At 35.5% G+C, this 13694-nt stretch overlaps 1 protein-coding gene across 6 annotated transcripts in view; it reads left to right on the top strand.

The window, feature by feature from the left end:
• The window catches only part of LOC137004313 (cGMP-dependent 3',5'-cyclic phosphodiesterase), a 142105-nt gene that overhangs the window by 121938 nt on the left and 6473 nt on the right, over nt 1-13694 (top strand). For all 6 annotated transcript variants that reach the window (XM_067364532.1, XM_067364533.1, XM_067364537.1 and 3 more), the window contains 16 exons: nt 36-88; nt 1951-2025; nt 2705-2746; nt 2898-2966; nt 3291-3421; nt 4835-4946; nt 5321-5360; nt 5973-6036; nt 6310-6391; nt 8212-8386; nt 9525-9637; nt 10984-11184; nt 11266-11336; nt 11683-11805; nt 11890-11977; nt 12068-12115. In XM_067364532.1, the coding sequence (XP_067220633.1) occupies nt 36-88; nt 1951-2025; nt 2705-2746; nt 2898-2966; nt 3291-3421; nt 4835-4946; nt 5321-5360; nt 5973-6036; nt 6310-6391; nt 8212-8386; nt 9525-9637; nt 10984-11184; nt 11266-11336; nt 11683-11805; nt 11890-11977; nt 12068-12115 (1487 nt within the window). The remainder of the gene's footprint in view (nt 1-35; nt 89-1950; nt 2026-2704; nt 2747-2897; nt 2967-3290; nt 3422-4834; nt 4947-5320; nt 5361-5972; nt 6037-6309; nt 6392-8211; nt 8387-9524; nt 9638-10983; nt 11185-11265; nt 11337-11682; nt 11806-11889; nt 11978-12067; nt 12116-13694) is intronic.

Raw genomic sequence — 13694 nt, 5'->3', positions numbered from 1 at the left:
TGGACAGTCAAATACTGCATCTGTGTGATTGACAGGTGAGCTGTACGATCTGGACGCCGCCTCTCTGCAGCTTAAAGTCATCAACTATGTAAGTATATGACACTAACAGCTGAACAAAACAGTCTTTAAAAAGAGAACAGAACTGGCTTTCTGCTCCGAGTCCTCGAGTAACAACAGCATTGATCTGTTTTTGTGTAGTTATGTATGAGGAAGGTCGCGTGGCTTTTATTGAGAGCCCGACGCCTCCAGCTCCTCGTGAAGGTCGCCGAGCTTTTCACTGATTTACAGTCCCTCTGGACTCTTATTAAATTACAACAACTCAAAGAAATAAGCTCGCAAAACAATTAACCTCAGTCTCAACCAAAGTCACGAGTCAAACACACACACATGCTTTTCTATTCAGTGTCATTTGACTTTGTGCTGAGAGAACATGAACTAATTGTGCCTACATAGACACCATGTTTGGACATAATAAAAGTAGTAACCTAGTAATGCCCTAGCAACCACATAGCAATGCACAACAACAAAAAGAAAGAAAAAAAGTCACAAAATCTAGCATTATGCTGCTTTCTGTGACATTTAAGGGAGAGAAAATATCATTAGTTTGGTATAAACACAACAGAGGTCATGGAAAGATACAGAAACAAATGCAGCCGGATCAGCAGATCAGTTTGTCTGACCGGCGTTTGTTTGGAGCAGGACATTAGATTTATGTGCTCACTTACAGGTCATTATGTTTATTGCTGCTCACTGTTATGGAAATGAAAGTTTGTGTGTGTGTGTGTGTGTCTGAGATTTGTGCTCTACAGGTCAGTGCCTGAAGGATCATTCGCATAATATAAAAGCTTATCTGTATTTATTCACATTGTAAATAGGAAAGAACACACACACACACACACACACACACACACACACACACACACACACACACACACACACACACACACACACACACACACACACACACACACACACACACACACACACACACACACACAGTTATTGTTAGTTAATGTTAATGCATTAACCAACGTTAACTAATGGAACCTTTTTGTAAAAACTTTTGTGACCATTATTGAACTTTATATGCATGTATATATTTATGTTTATCTTTTTAAAAATTTGTTTTAATAATAATAATAATGATAAAAGTAAACTTTTAACTTTTAATAAATACTTATAAATATGAGTTCCATATTGACCTTTTAACAATTTAGCATGATTAGTGTTTGTTTTCTTTGTAACTAAACATCACATGATGGAATAACAGTCAACACATGTGACTTAATTTATTTTAATTTAAATTTTAAATTTTACTTTACTTTACTTTTATTTTATTATTTTATTTTATTTCTGCATGAATGACTTTCATGACCTACACCTGCCGTACACACACGTGTTTGAGTCGTAACCCCTCTCTGAGTTATTGCCCGACACAATTTAATCTCCAGAATGCAATAATCCCTGAAATGATATGATTACATTACGCCGTTCAGTCTGAATTACGGAAAAACATTTTACGAATTGCTGGTTTGAAAAATGAACGCTGTCTGTCGCCTTTCCAAATAAATCACTCCAGAAGGTAAAGAGTCTGAGCAGCCGTCTGCGTTTCTCTTTCCCTCATTCAGCTTTCAGAAGCACCTGACATGAAGCTAGATTTGTTTGTATTAATGTCTGATTTAATATCTCGCTGTCAGATCTTTTCCTTTCTGTGCTCGTTTTGTTTCCTGGTGTAAATCTATGATCTATCTGGTATATTTGTCATGTCACAAGGGCAATGTTTATAATGAGTTATGAAAATTAATGCTCTGTGAATGCATTTTTTCTACGGTTATGGTTACAGCTAGTTGAAAACTGTTGAACTAGAACAATTATTTATAGGCAATATTGAAAATGGTTTAAAATAGTGAAAAGGTGTTCATGTCTGATGTGTGTGAATTTCTATTTCAGTTGCAGAAAGAAACTCAGTCGCAGTCCTGCTGTTTACTGCTGGTGTCTGAAGACAATCACCAACTCTTCTGTCAGGTGACGCACACACACACACACACACACACACACACACACACACACACACACACACTGAATCTGTATAGGAAACGAATTCAGTGAGTTTTCTGAATCTAGATGTTACAAAATATTATCAAACTATTATCAAATGAATATTATCAAAAATAAAACATTCTCCCCTCCAAAAGCAGGGTCTCAAGAACATCTGCCTAAAATTTGGGGAAAATCTGATGAGAAATTTCCTCAAAATTTCTTTTTTGAATCTCTTATGTTCACCAAGGCTGCATTTATTTGCTCAATTTTTTTGGTGTCAACTGTGAAACATTCAAAATTTTGGGATGAGTAAGTTTTTTTAATGAAAAAATAAATAAATTAATTAATACTTTTATTCAGTAAAGACGCATTAATAACAACAGTTATTTTAAAACTGTTATTAATAAACCAGTTATTTTACACTGGAATAATATTTCACAATTTTTACTGTATTTTTGGTCAAAGAAATGCAGCCGTGGTGAACAAACTATTCCAAACTTTTGACTGGTAGTTTTGTATATTTTTTTCTAAAGTTGTCAAGTTTAAGTTTTCCAGATGCACAGATAAAATTCACACACACACACACACACACACACACACACACGCACGCACACACACACACAGAGGTAAACATACACTCACACACAGTGTATTTTTTCTACAGGTTGTTGGCGATAAAGTTTTGGAAGAGGAAATCAGTTTTCCAGTAAGTTTTTCTGTGTTCAGTAACTCAAACTGTAGAGTTTTGAATCAAATAAAACATATACCTTGAATGCAGTGCAAGTTGCTTTGGATGTAAGCATCTGCCAAATAGATAATTATAAATGTGTGTGTGAATATTGTCTCTCTCTCTGCAGCTCATGTTCGGTCGCTTCGGGCAGGTGGTGGAGACAAAGAAATCCATTACACTACAGGACGTCAGCCAGGTCAGTGCACACACACACACACACACACACATGCAGCTGCTGCTAGTAATATTGCTTTTTTCATTCATTCCCAGCTGACAGCTCTCCAAAACCAGCTAATTATGAGCACAGACAGACAGATCATCTGTGTTAAATGGGTTCAGCTGGCACAGAAACTGTCACTATCCTTCACTTTAATCAGGATCAGACTCACGACACATAAAACACTCACACACACATGTTGACATGCTGCTTGTGTTTACAGATGTTGGTCATCTCCAGTGTTTCCTGTATGATGGATTGATAAGGTTGTGTGTGTGTGTGTGTGTGTGTGTGTGTGTGCAGGAGGAGCGCGGGTTGTTGAGCAGTTTGCTGGGGTTCGAGCCAAACTCGATGCTCTGCGTTCCTGTCATCAGTCAAGCCACTGGACAGGTGGTGGCGCTAGCGTGCACATTCAACAAGCTGGGAGGACAGAGGTGTGCTAACAAACATGAACACGGCATGATGTGAAATATTATTACAATTTAAAATATCTGTTTTCTATGTGAATATATAGTAAAGTGTAATTTATTCCTGTGATAAAAACTGAATTTTCAGCATTACTAAATGTAAAATTTGAGTTAATTTAAATGGAAAATGTAAGTGTTTTAGTCCCAGAAAGCTTAATTTAACATAATTTGTAACCCATTCTTTCTTATTTTTAAATAACTTTTGACCTTGATATTCATTGATATGTTTACTTTAAATGTTTATTGCTGTAACAAATACCAAAAGCCCATAAATAATGGTTTTAAACAGTATTCACACATCCTAAATACAAAAATCTCTTATACAAGTTAATAGGTAACACTTATTTACGGGTCTTTTAACTAGTTGCTAAATGGCATGCATATTACTAGAATTTTGTCTATGTATTAATAATTATTAAAGCACATATTAATGCCTTATTCTGCATGACCTTATTCTACATTATTAATCCTACCCAATACCTGAACTTAACAACTACCTTACTAACTATTAATAAACAGTAAATTAGGAGTTTATTGAGGGAAAAGTCAGTGTTACCAGTTAAATATATTAAAATGTAAAATAAAACAGCTGCATCCTTGCTGAATAATTAGATTATTATACATTTTTTTTAAAATAATTTTACTGACACCAAACTTTTGAATTGTAGTGTATGACAGTTTCTACTTCTTTCAAAAGCAATTTTGTATCTTTTAAAACATTGGACTGGTATTATATTCCTTCACATTTCCACAAAGTTTGTGTGCTCATAATCTGAACGGAGTGACACAATGAAGACAGATTAAAGCTGTTGTGTGGCGTGAGCGTCAGACGCTCCGAGTCTCGTGTACGAGCGTCTGGACTGAAGCGTGACGTCTCGCGCAGATAAAGGAAATGAAATTCTTCACGACGAGATCTGAACATTTGATATTTGATATTGAGTTTCTCTCTGTTTCATCTCTCCATCTATTTGTCTCATTTCGTTCTGTCGTTCTTTTCATATTTCAGTTCTAGAGGTCATATAAACATGATTTGTGTGTGTGTATATTATTAAATTATTCTTCATATTATTAAATGATCTTTTTGTGTGTTTTAGATGTTTGATGAATGGTTTTCATTTTTTTTTTATAACTTTCGACATAGATGTTCATTAATATGTTTAATTTGGATGTTTATTTACAGTAATGTTTAATGCTGTAACAAAAGAAAATCTCATGAATCATGGTTTTAAACATCATTCACGCATCCCATGTTTTGATAACAGGGTTGCAAAAATGTTGAAATAAATCATCAGCTCATATAATATTAGTTTGACCTCTTGACCTCAGATTGAATGATAATTTGTGTGGTTTATGTTGCAGTAATATTGTGTCTGTTTTCAGGTACATGGAGACGGATGAGCATGTGATTCAACACTGTTTCTGTTACACCTCGACGGTTCTCACCAGCACACTGGCCTTCCAGAAGGAGCAGAAGCTCAAGTTTGAGTGTCAGGTGAGATACAGATATTATACTGTATATTTACAAACTTTTATGTTAGATGTGATTAATCGCAATTAATTGATTTGACAGCACTATATAATGGTTTTCTCTAATGCTTTGGCAATACAAAAGGTTATTTTGTAATACCAGTGAAGCTGTACTGTATGAACTGAATTGAACTGAATTGGAGAGCGAGTGAGAGAGAGAATGATGGACTCTATATGGACAGGTGTGGGAGTCCCACAGGTATCCAGAGTGCTGTGAAATCCCACAATGCACCAGGAATAGCAAATACTGCCGTGACGCGTCAACATCTCTCATGACAGCACACACACACACATTTGTTATTGTGTCTTTCTTGATGTTTGACTCTTATTTTTCTTCAGGCTCTTCTTCAAGTGGCTAAAAATCTCTTCACACACCTCGGTGAGTCAAAATCACATGAATAAATCTGAATGTTTAACATGAATCAACACTGAATACATTTATTCTCATAATTCATATTCATAGTCTGATTGTGAATGAATCATCAGTGACATTATTATATTAAAAAAACATGTTTGTCTTCATTATCTTTCATCAAAAGCACCTCTGGAAATCTCAACTGCTTGATTTTGTAACTATATCATCGCCCAGCTCTAATCTGATCTGTACGACCTTGAAGTGTGTTTTTGGGATATTCTAAACATTTTGTGTTGTGAAAAGCACAATTGAAACAACTTACCTTTTTGCTGATGTCATGGAGGCCGTGTGGGATGATGGTTAATGTTAATCAGCTGTCAAATATCTGTAGTTTGTTTTAGGATCTGTTGCATCTTTCTAAAATCTTTCATCAATAGTTACAGTTCTCGTGCTGGTTAATGGAATAGAAGTTTACAGCAGTAATATCAGATTCCAGTCAAGTGGTTTTCACGTCAACACTGAAGAACATTTTGGATGTGGAAGCTGTGACTCTGCGTGTGATGAAACAGCTTCACATTTAAAAACTTAATGAGAAATGATGCCGTTTATTTGACTGTGCGTCTCTCTCTCGTTCAGATGACGTGTCTGTGCTGCTGCAGGAGATCATCGTCGAGGCCAGAAACCTGAGCAACGCTGAGATGTGAGACACACATAAGCTTAATTACGCCTCTGATAGTTTTGGGTTTCGTCCAAACCAATTCCAGCATTGCAAACTGTTAGCATGACATGAGCAGCAGCTCATAAATATCAATTACCTCCAATCAAATATTGTAACATTTAATAAAACAGATTATACACACACACACACACTGTGTACTAATGCAGAAAGAGATGAAACAGTGCAGAGATGTGACGGATTTATTTAGTCATGTTTCACAGTGTTATTTCAGTGATTTCGCTCTTCATCTCTCAGTTGTTCGGTGTTCCTGTTGGATCGGGTCAGTCATGAACTCGTGGCTAAAGTGTTTGATGGAGGAGTCGTGAACGATGACGAGGTACAATGAGTGTGTGTGTATATATACACAATCCGAATTCTGGAAATGTTGGGATATTTTTTAAATTTAAAAAAAAAAAAAAGAAAACTAAAAGACTTTCAAATCACATGAGCCAATATTTTATTCACAATAGAACATAGATAACATAACAAATGTTTAAATGGAAAAAATTTACACTTTTATCCACTAAATGAGCTAGTTTCAGATTTGATGCCTGCTACAGGTCTCAAAAAAGTTGGCACAGGGGCTACAAATGGCTGAAAAAGCAAGACATTTTGAAAAGATTCAGCTGGAAGAACATCTAAAAACTAATTAAGTTAACTGATATCAGGTCAGTAACATAATTAGCTATCAAAAGGATGTCTTAGAGAGGCAGAGTCCCTCAGAGGTAAAGATGGGCAGAGCTGTGAAAGAGTGCGTAAAAAGATTGTGGAATACTTTGAAAACAATGTTCCTCAATTCCTCAAATTACAAAGGCTTTGCAAATCTCATCATCTACAGTGCATAACATCATCACTGCATCACTCATCGGCATGATTGTGTCACTGACATTACTAAATGGGCCCAGGAATGCTTCCAGAAATCACTGTCGGTAAACACAGTCCACCGTACCATCTGCAGATGCCAACTAAACCACTGTCATTAAACACAATCGGCTGTGCCATCTGCAGATGCCAACTAAACCACTGTCAGTAAACACAGTCCACCGTACCATCTGCAGATGCCAACTAAACCACTGTCATTAAACACAATCGGCTGTGCCATCTGCAGATGCCAACTAAAGCACTGTCAGTAAACACAATCCGCCGTGCCATCTGCAGATGCCAACTAAACCACTGTCATTAAACACAATCGGCTGTGCCATCTGCAGATGCCAACTAAACCACTGACGGTAAACACAATCCGGCATGCCATCTGCAGATGCCAACTAAACCACTGTCATTAAACACAATCCGCCGCGCCATCTGCAGAAGCCAACTAAACCACTGTCAGTAAACACAATCCGCCGTGCCATCTGCAGATGCCAACTAAACCACTGACGGTAAACACAATCCGCTGTGCCATCTGCAGATGCCAACTAAACCACTGTCATTAAACACAATCCGCCGCGCCATCTGCAGAAGCCAACTAAACCACTGTCAGTAAACACAATCCGCCGCGCCATCTGCAGAAGCCAACTAAACCACTGTCAGTAAACACAGTCCACCGTACCATCTGCAGATGCTAACTAAACCACTGACGGTAAACACAATCCGCCGTGCCATCTGCAGATGCCAACTAAAGCTCTATCATGCAAAAAGGAAGCCATATGTGAACATGGTCCAGAAGCGCCATCGTCAACGTCGTAAACGAAAAATACATCAAAGACGACCACAAACTCTTCAGCAGCTGGAAATCTATATCAGGCAAGAATGGGACCAAATTTAACACCAAAACTCCAGAAACTCATAACCTCGATGCCCAGAAGTCTTCACGCCGTTTTGAAAAGAGGAGGAGATGCTACACCATGGTAAACATGCCCCCGTCCCAACTATTTTGAGACCTGCAGCAGGCATCAAATTTGAAATGAGCTCATTTTGTGCATAAAATTTTAAAATTTCTCAGTTTAAACATTTGTTATGTTATCTATGTTCCATTGTGAATAAAATATTGGCTCATGTGATTCGGTGATTTGAAAGTCTTTTCCTTTTATTTTATTCAAATTTAAAAAAACGTCCCAACATTTCTGGAATTCGGGTTGTGCGTATATATATATAGACAATAAACAATAGAAATCTATGTAATGTCGACATAATGTAATGTCTGTCCGTTATGAGCAGAAGGAGTTTCGTATCCCGGCGGATCAGGGCATCGCTGGCCATGTCGCCACCACTGGGAAGATCCTCAACATCAAGGATGCGTATTCCCACCCCCTGTTTTACCGCGGTGTGGACGACAGCACGGGCTTCAGGACGAGAAACATCCTCTGCTTCCCCATCAAAGACGAAAATGAAGGTCAGACACGTCAATCCTGGAGGCTTTTCTGATCTGTGGAATGTTTCAGGGGAAAAAAGTGATTTTCAGACCTGGAAATAAATTTATATATATATATATATATATATATATATATATATATATATATATATATATATATATATATATATATATATAATGTAAAATCATTTTTAAAAGTTTATAAATTAAATTTTGAAATATATTCAAACAGAAAAGAGTTATTTTACATTGTAATAATATTTTAAAAAGTAAAATTTTTTTGTCATTTTCACTCTGAAATGAGAGAGAGAATGATGGACTCTATATGGACAGGTGTGGGAGTCCCACAGGTATCCAGAGTGCTGTGAAATCCCACAATGCACCAGGAATAGCAAATACTGCCCTGACGCGTCAACATCTCTCATGACACTATCTGTCCATCATATTAAGGAAATTAGAACCAATTCTATCAATATTCCCACCAAAAACATGTAGATATGCCAGTGAAACCTGCTGTAAATTTACAATGTTTTAGGATTAGTTCACTTTAAAATGAAAATTAGCCCAAGCTTTACTCTCAAACCATCCTAGGTGTATATGACTTTCTTTTTTCTGATGAACACAATCTTTATAATGGCAGTGAACAGAATCAACGAGTTTGAAGCTCAAGAACGTACATTCATCAATCAAAAACTCCACACAGCTCCGGGGGGTTCATAAAGGCCTTCTGAAGTAGGATGGCTTGAATGTGAGTAAAGCTTGGGGTATTTTCATTTGAAAGTGAGCTAATCCTTTAAAGCAGTGAAGGTTCAGTCCTGACACACGTTACAAACACAATTACCACAAACAACCTCGTTAAAATGAGCCGCTAAAGGCAGGCGTTTCAGAGAGAATGAACTCAAAGTGGAGTGTGACATTAAATGTGTGTGTACTCGAAGGCATTGCATGTGATGTTTTTGTGCTGTAGTCGTTCTGCTCGCTTGCAGAGATGTTGAGGGCGATCAGAGACATTTGAGTCAAAGCGATGTTGACGTGCATCAACCACGTGAGCTCCGACTCGACCACAGAGACGCTGGAGAACATCGAACTGTACTGATCTGTCTGTCCTGACCTCTGTCTCTCTGTCTGCCGTCTGTCTGACTCTTGTGTTTCTCATCAGAGGTGATTGGAGTGGCAGAACTGGTGAATAAAACGAACGGTCCGTGGTTCAATCGTTTTGATGAGGATCTGGCGACGGCCTTCTCCATCTACTGCGGCATCAGTATCGCTCATGTACGAGTTTCTACATCACTGCACAACTTAATAGCTTAGAAATGTCTACTTTATGTACAGGGTTCGTACAAGGTGCTTGAAATACTTGAATTTGACTTTTTGAAAATGAAGTCCATGTTTATGAAGAGTTACTTGAAAAGTGCATGAATTATTGAAAAACAGTATGAAAAAAAAAACACAAACACAGTCTTTTCATGCAAATTAAAGCCAAGTGTATGATACAGCTTTCATTCTTAGGGTCAATCATATATTCATGGGGAAAAGATCATTTTGAATGAGGAAAGCGATATCTTTATCCTTTTAATGGTTAAGGGGATTTCCCATGACTGACAGCGCTGGTCAGTGGATTGATCTCTTGAAGTGAAGCGTCAGATTCAGCTTCAAAGTTAAAATAATTCCTTTGTTACAACCTTGCATCATTCCAGGTCTACTAACTCACAGTCCCTCGCCGCCATCTACTGGCATAATGGTGTAACCTTCATTAAAACCCCCATCATTAACATACAGACCGTTTCTCAATGCCAAGTATGCCAACATTATAATATAAAAGATTATTTATTGAACAGTAATAGCCAATAAAGCCTTTTTCTTTTGTTATTACAAAGAGTATTTTGAATTGTATAAGAAGTTTATGCACTCTTCCTATTTGCTGTTCCATGCACTGAAAGATCTAGGGTTTGCTAATGTTCCCTTGCACTTTATTTGTACCATTTTGTTTTATTAGTATATTTTTATTTATCTATTTATCTTCTTTAGAATTTGAAAGATAATAAAGATATTGTCCTTGAAAACAAAAAATAAGTAGTGCTTGAAAAATCCTCGGAAGTCCTGAAATTTCATTTTACAGTATGTGTATGAACCCTGTATATACATTTAAAATGTTGATATATTTATATCTATATTTATATTTAATTTATTTATATATATATATATATATATATATATATATATATATATATATATATATATATATATATATATATATATATATATATAAATAAATATAATAATTAAATATTATAATTAATTATGATTTTATATATATATATATATATATATATATATATATATAGGCGTGTGTATATATTTTTTGTTATATATATATATATATATATATATATATATAGGTATATATAGGTATCTGTATATAATTTTTGTTATATATATATATATATATATATATATATATATATATATAAAACAAGCAAAAATGCTGCGTGTATATATATATATATATATATATATATATATATATATATATATATATATATATATATATATATATATATATATATATATATATGATATTTAATGTATTTATTTATATCTATATCTGTGTGTTTCAGTCTCTCCTGTATAAGAAGGTCCATGAGGCTCAGTTCCGCAGTCATCTGGCCAATGAAATGATGATGTACCACATGAAGGTGTCGGAGGAAGAGGTCACTAAACTTCTGGACATCGGCATTGAGCCGGTCCAGATAATCCACCCCAACTTCGCCGAGTTCACTTACACGCCGCGGTCTCTGCCGGACGACAGCACGCCTATGGTACGACACACACAACGAGATCACATGAACCAACCGAAGAGAAACACTCATGATGTGTGTGTGTGTGTGTGTCTCCCACAGGGCGTTCTGAGCATGTTTGAAGACATGGGCTTCATAAACACCTACAAGATCGACCTGCACACATTAGCCAGGTACAGACACACACCTGATCAACGTCTAAAAAAGTATTTAAACACGTTTTTGATGGTAATAAATGTCCTACAAATGAACTCTGCCCTGTCATAAAAACATCTGATGCTTTAAAGAGACTTACTGACCCTGACATGGTTTTCCTGGTTACACACACGGACTTTGATTCCTTTGACAGTCTTCTGTTGATCTCATGTATATTTGATGCTGATGCTGTTGCCAGGCGACGGAGCGCCTCATCTATAAGTCATACCTGACATCATCGAGGGATGTTGCGCTTCAGACTGACGGAGCGTCAATCAACTGAGAGGAATCTGTAATGAGGTTCTTCATTTTCCTGTTGTTCAGGTTTTGTCTGATGGTGAAGAAGGGCTACAGAGATCCTCCGTACCACAACTGGATGCACGCCTTCTCTGTCTCACACTTCTGCTACCTGCTGTACAAGAACCTGGAACTATCCAACTACCTCGAGTAAGAACACACACACACACACACACACCGCACGGACGCTGCTGTCGGTCAGTGTGCTCAGATCAGTCTGTGTGTGTGTTTCAGAGATATAGAGATTCTGGCGCTCTTTGTGTCCTGCATGTGTCACGATCTGGACCATCGAGGAACCAACAACTCCTTTCAGGTGGCTTCGGTACGTCCTGAACCCTCGTCAGTCTGTGTGAATCTCGACTGCATGAAATGTAGTAAATAAAGTGTTTTCTTCATTTGTTGTTTTCATCAGCAATCCGTCCTGGCGGCTCTGTACAGTTCAGAGGGCTCTGTGATGGAGGTACAGCGCTTTAACATCATTCATATTCTGAGATACAGTTGACATGTTTATATCCAGCTAATAATGACTAATGTTATTTATTTTATTAATGTTTTGAATTAGTTTTTCTTTTATGTTTAGTAAAAGTTTTAGTACTTTTGTTTTGTTTTATTTTTATTTACATAGTGTTTTCAGTTTCATTTTAGTTTATTTAGTTTTAGTTATTTTCGTACTTCTGTTTTTTACTATTTTTATTTTTATATTTTCTGTTTTTAATTTAGATATTAAAATAAACATTTTTACAGTTTGCTGACATTGACATAATGGTTTGGTAACAAAAAAACAAACAAACCTGGGATTAACTGACATTATGAACTAATGTCAGTTAATCTCAGGTTTGTTTGTTTTTTAGTTCATAATATAAATGATTATATAAATTAATAAATAAATGTGTGTGTCTATATATATATATATATATATATATATATATATATATATATATATATATATATATATATATACAGTACAGTCCAAAAGTTTGGAACCACTAAGATTTTAATGTTTTTAAAAGAAGTTTCGTCTGCTCACCAAGGCTACATTTATTTAATTAAAAATACAGTAAAAACAGTAATATTGTGAAATATCATTACAATTTAAAATAACTGTTTTCTATTTGAATATATTTGACAAAGTAATTTATTCCAGTGATCAAAGCTGAATTTTCAGCATCATTACTCCAGTCTTCAGTGTCACATGACCCTTCAGAAATCATTCTAATATGCTGATCTGCTGCTCAAGAAACATTTAATGTGTACAATTGTACAAAATATTTGTGTACAATATTTTTTTCAGGATTATTTGATGAATAGAAAGTTCAAAAGAACAGTGTTTATCTGAAATCTAATCTTTTGTAACATTATAAATGTCTTTACTGCCACTTTTGATTGATTTAATGCATCCTTGCTGAATAAAAGTATTCATTTCTTTAAATTATTTTCAAAAAAATAAAACTAAAAATTCTTACTGACCCCAAACTTTTGAACGGTAGTGTATAATGCTAAGGAAGCTTTGTATTTCAGATAAATGCTGTTCTTTTGAACTTTCTATTCATCAAGGAATCCTGAAAAAGTACACAACTGTTTTCAACATTGATAATAATCATAAATGTTTCTTGGGCAGCAGATCATCATATCAGAATGATTTCTGAAGGATCATGTGACACTGAAGACTGGAGTAATGATGCTGAAAATTCAGCTTTGATCACAGGAATAAATTACTTTGTGAAATATATTCAAATAGAAAACAGTTATTTTAAATTGTAATAATATTTCACAATATTACTGTTTTTTACTGTATTTTTAATTAAATAAATGTAGCCTTGGTGAGCAGACCAAACTTCTTTTAAAAACATTAAAAATCTTAGTGGTTCCAAACTTTTGGACTGTACTGTATGTGATGACTGCCCATCATGCATTGTTTTGTGGTGTGTTCTGCATAGTTGCAGAAAATTACCTATTTAATAACAAAACTTTCCTATTGTCATTTTCATTTTTCATATTTTTATAATATTATTTAGTATTAATATTAATAAATTAAATAT

This window comes from Chanodichthys erythropterus, chromosome 17, assembly GCF_024489055.1.
Source record: "Chanodichthys erythropterus isolate Z2021 chromosome 17, ASM2448905v1, whole genome shotgun sequence".
Taxonomy (NCBI): domain Eukaryota; kingdom Metazoa; phylum Chordata; class Actinopteri; order Cypriniformes; family Xenocyprididae; genus Chanodichthys; species Chanodichthys erythropterus.
This window is presented reverse-complemented; position numbering and strand designations above follow the sequence as displayed.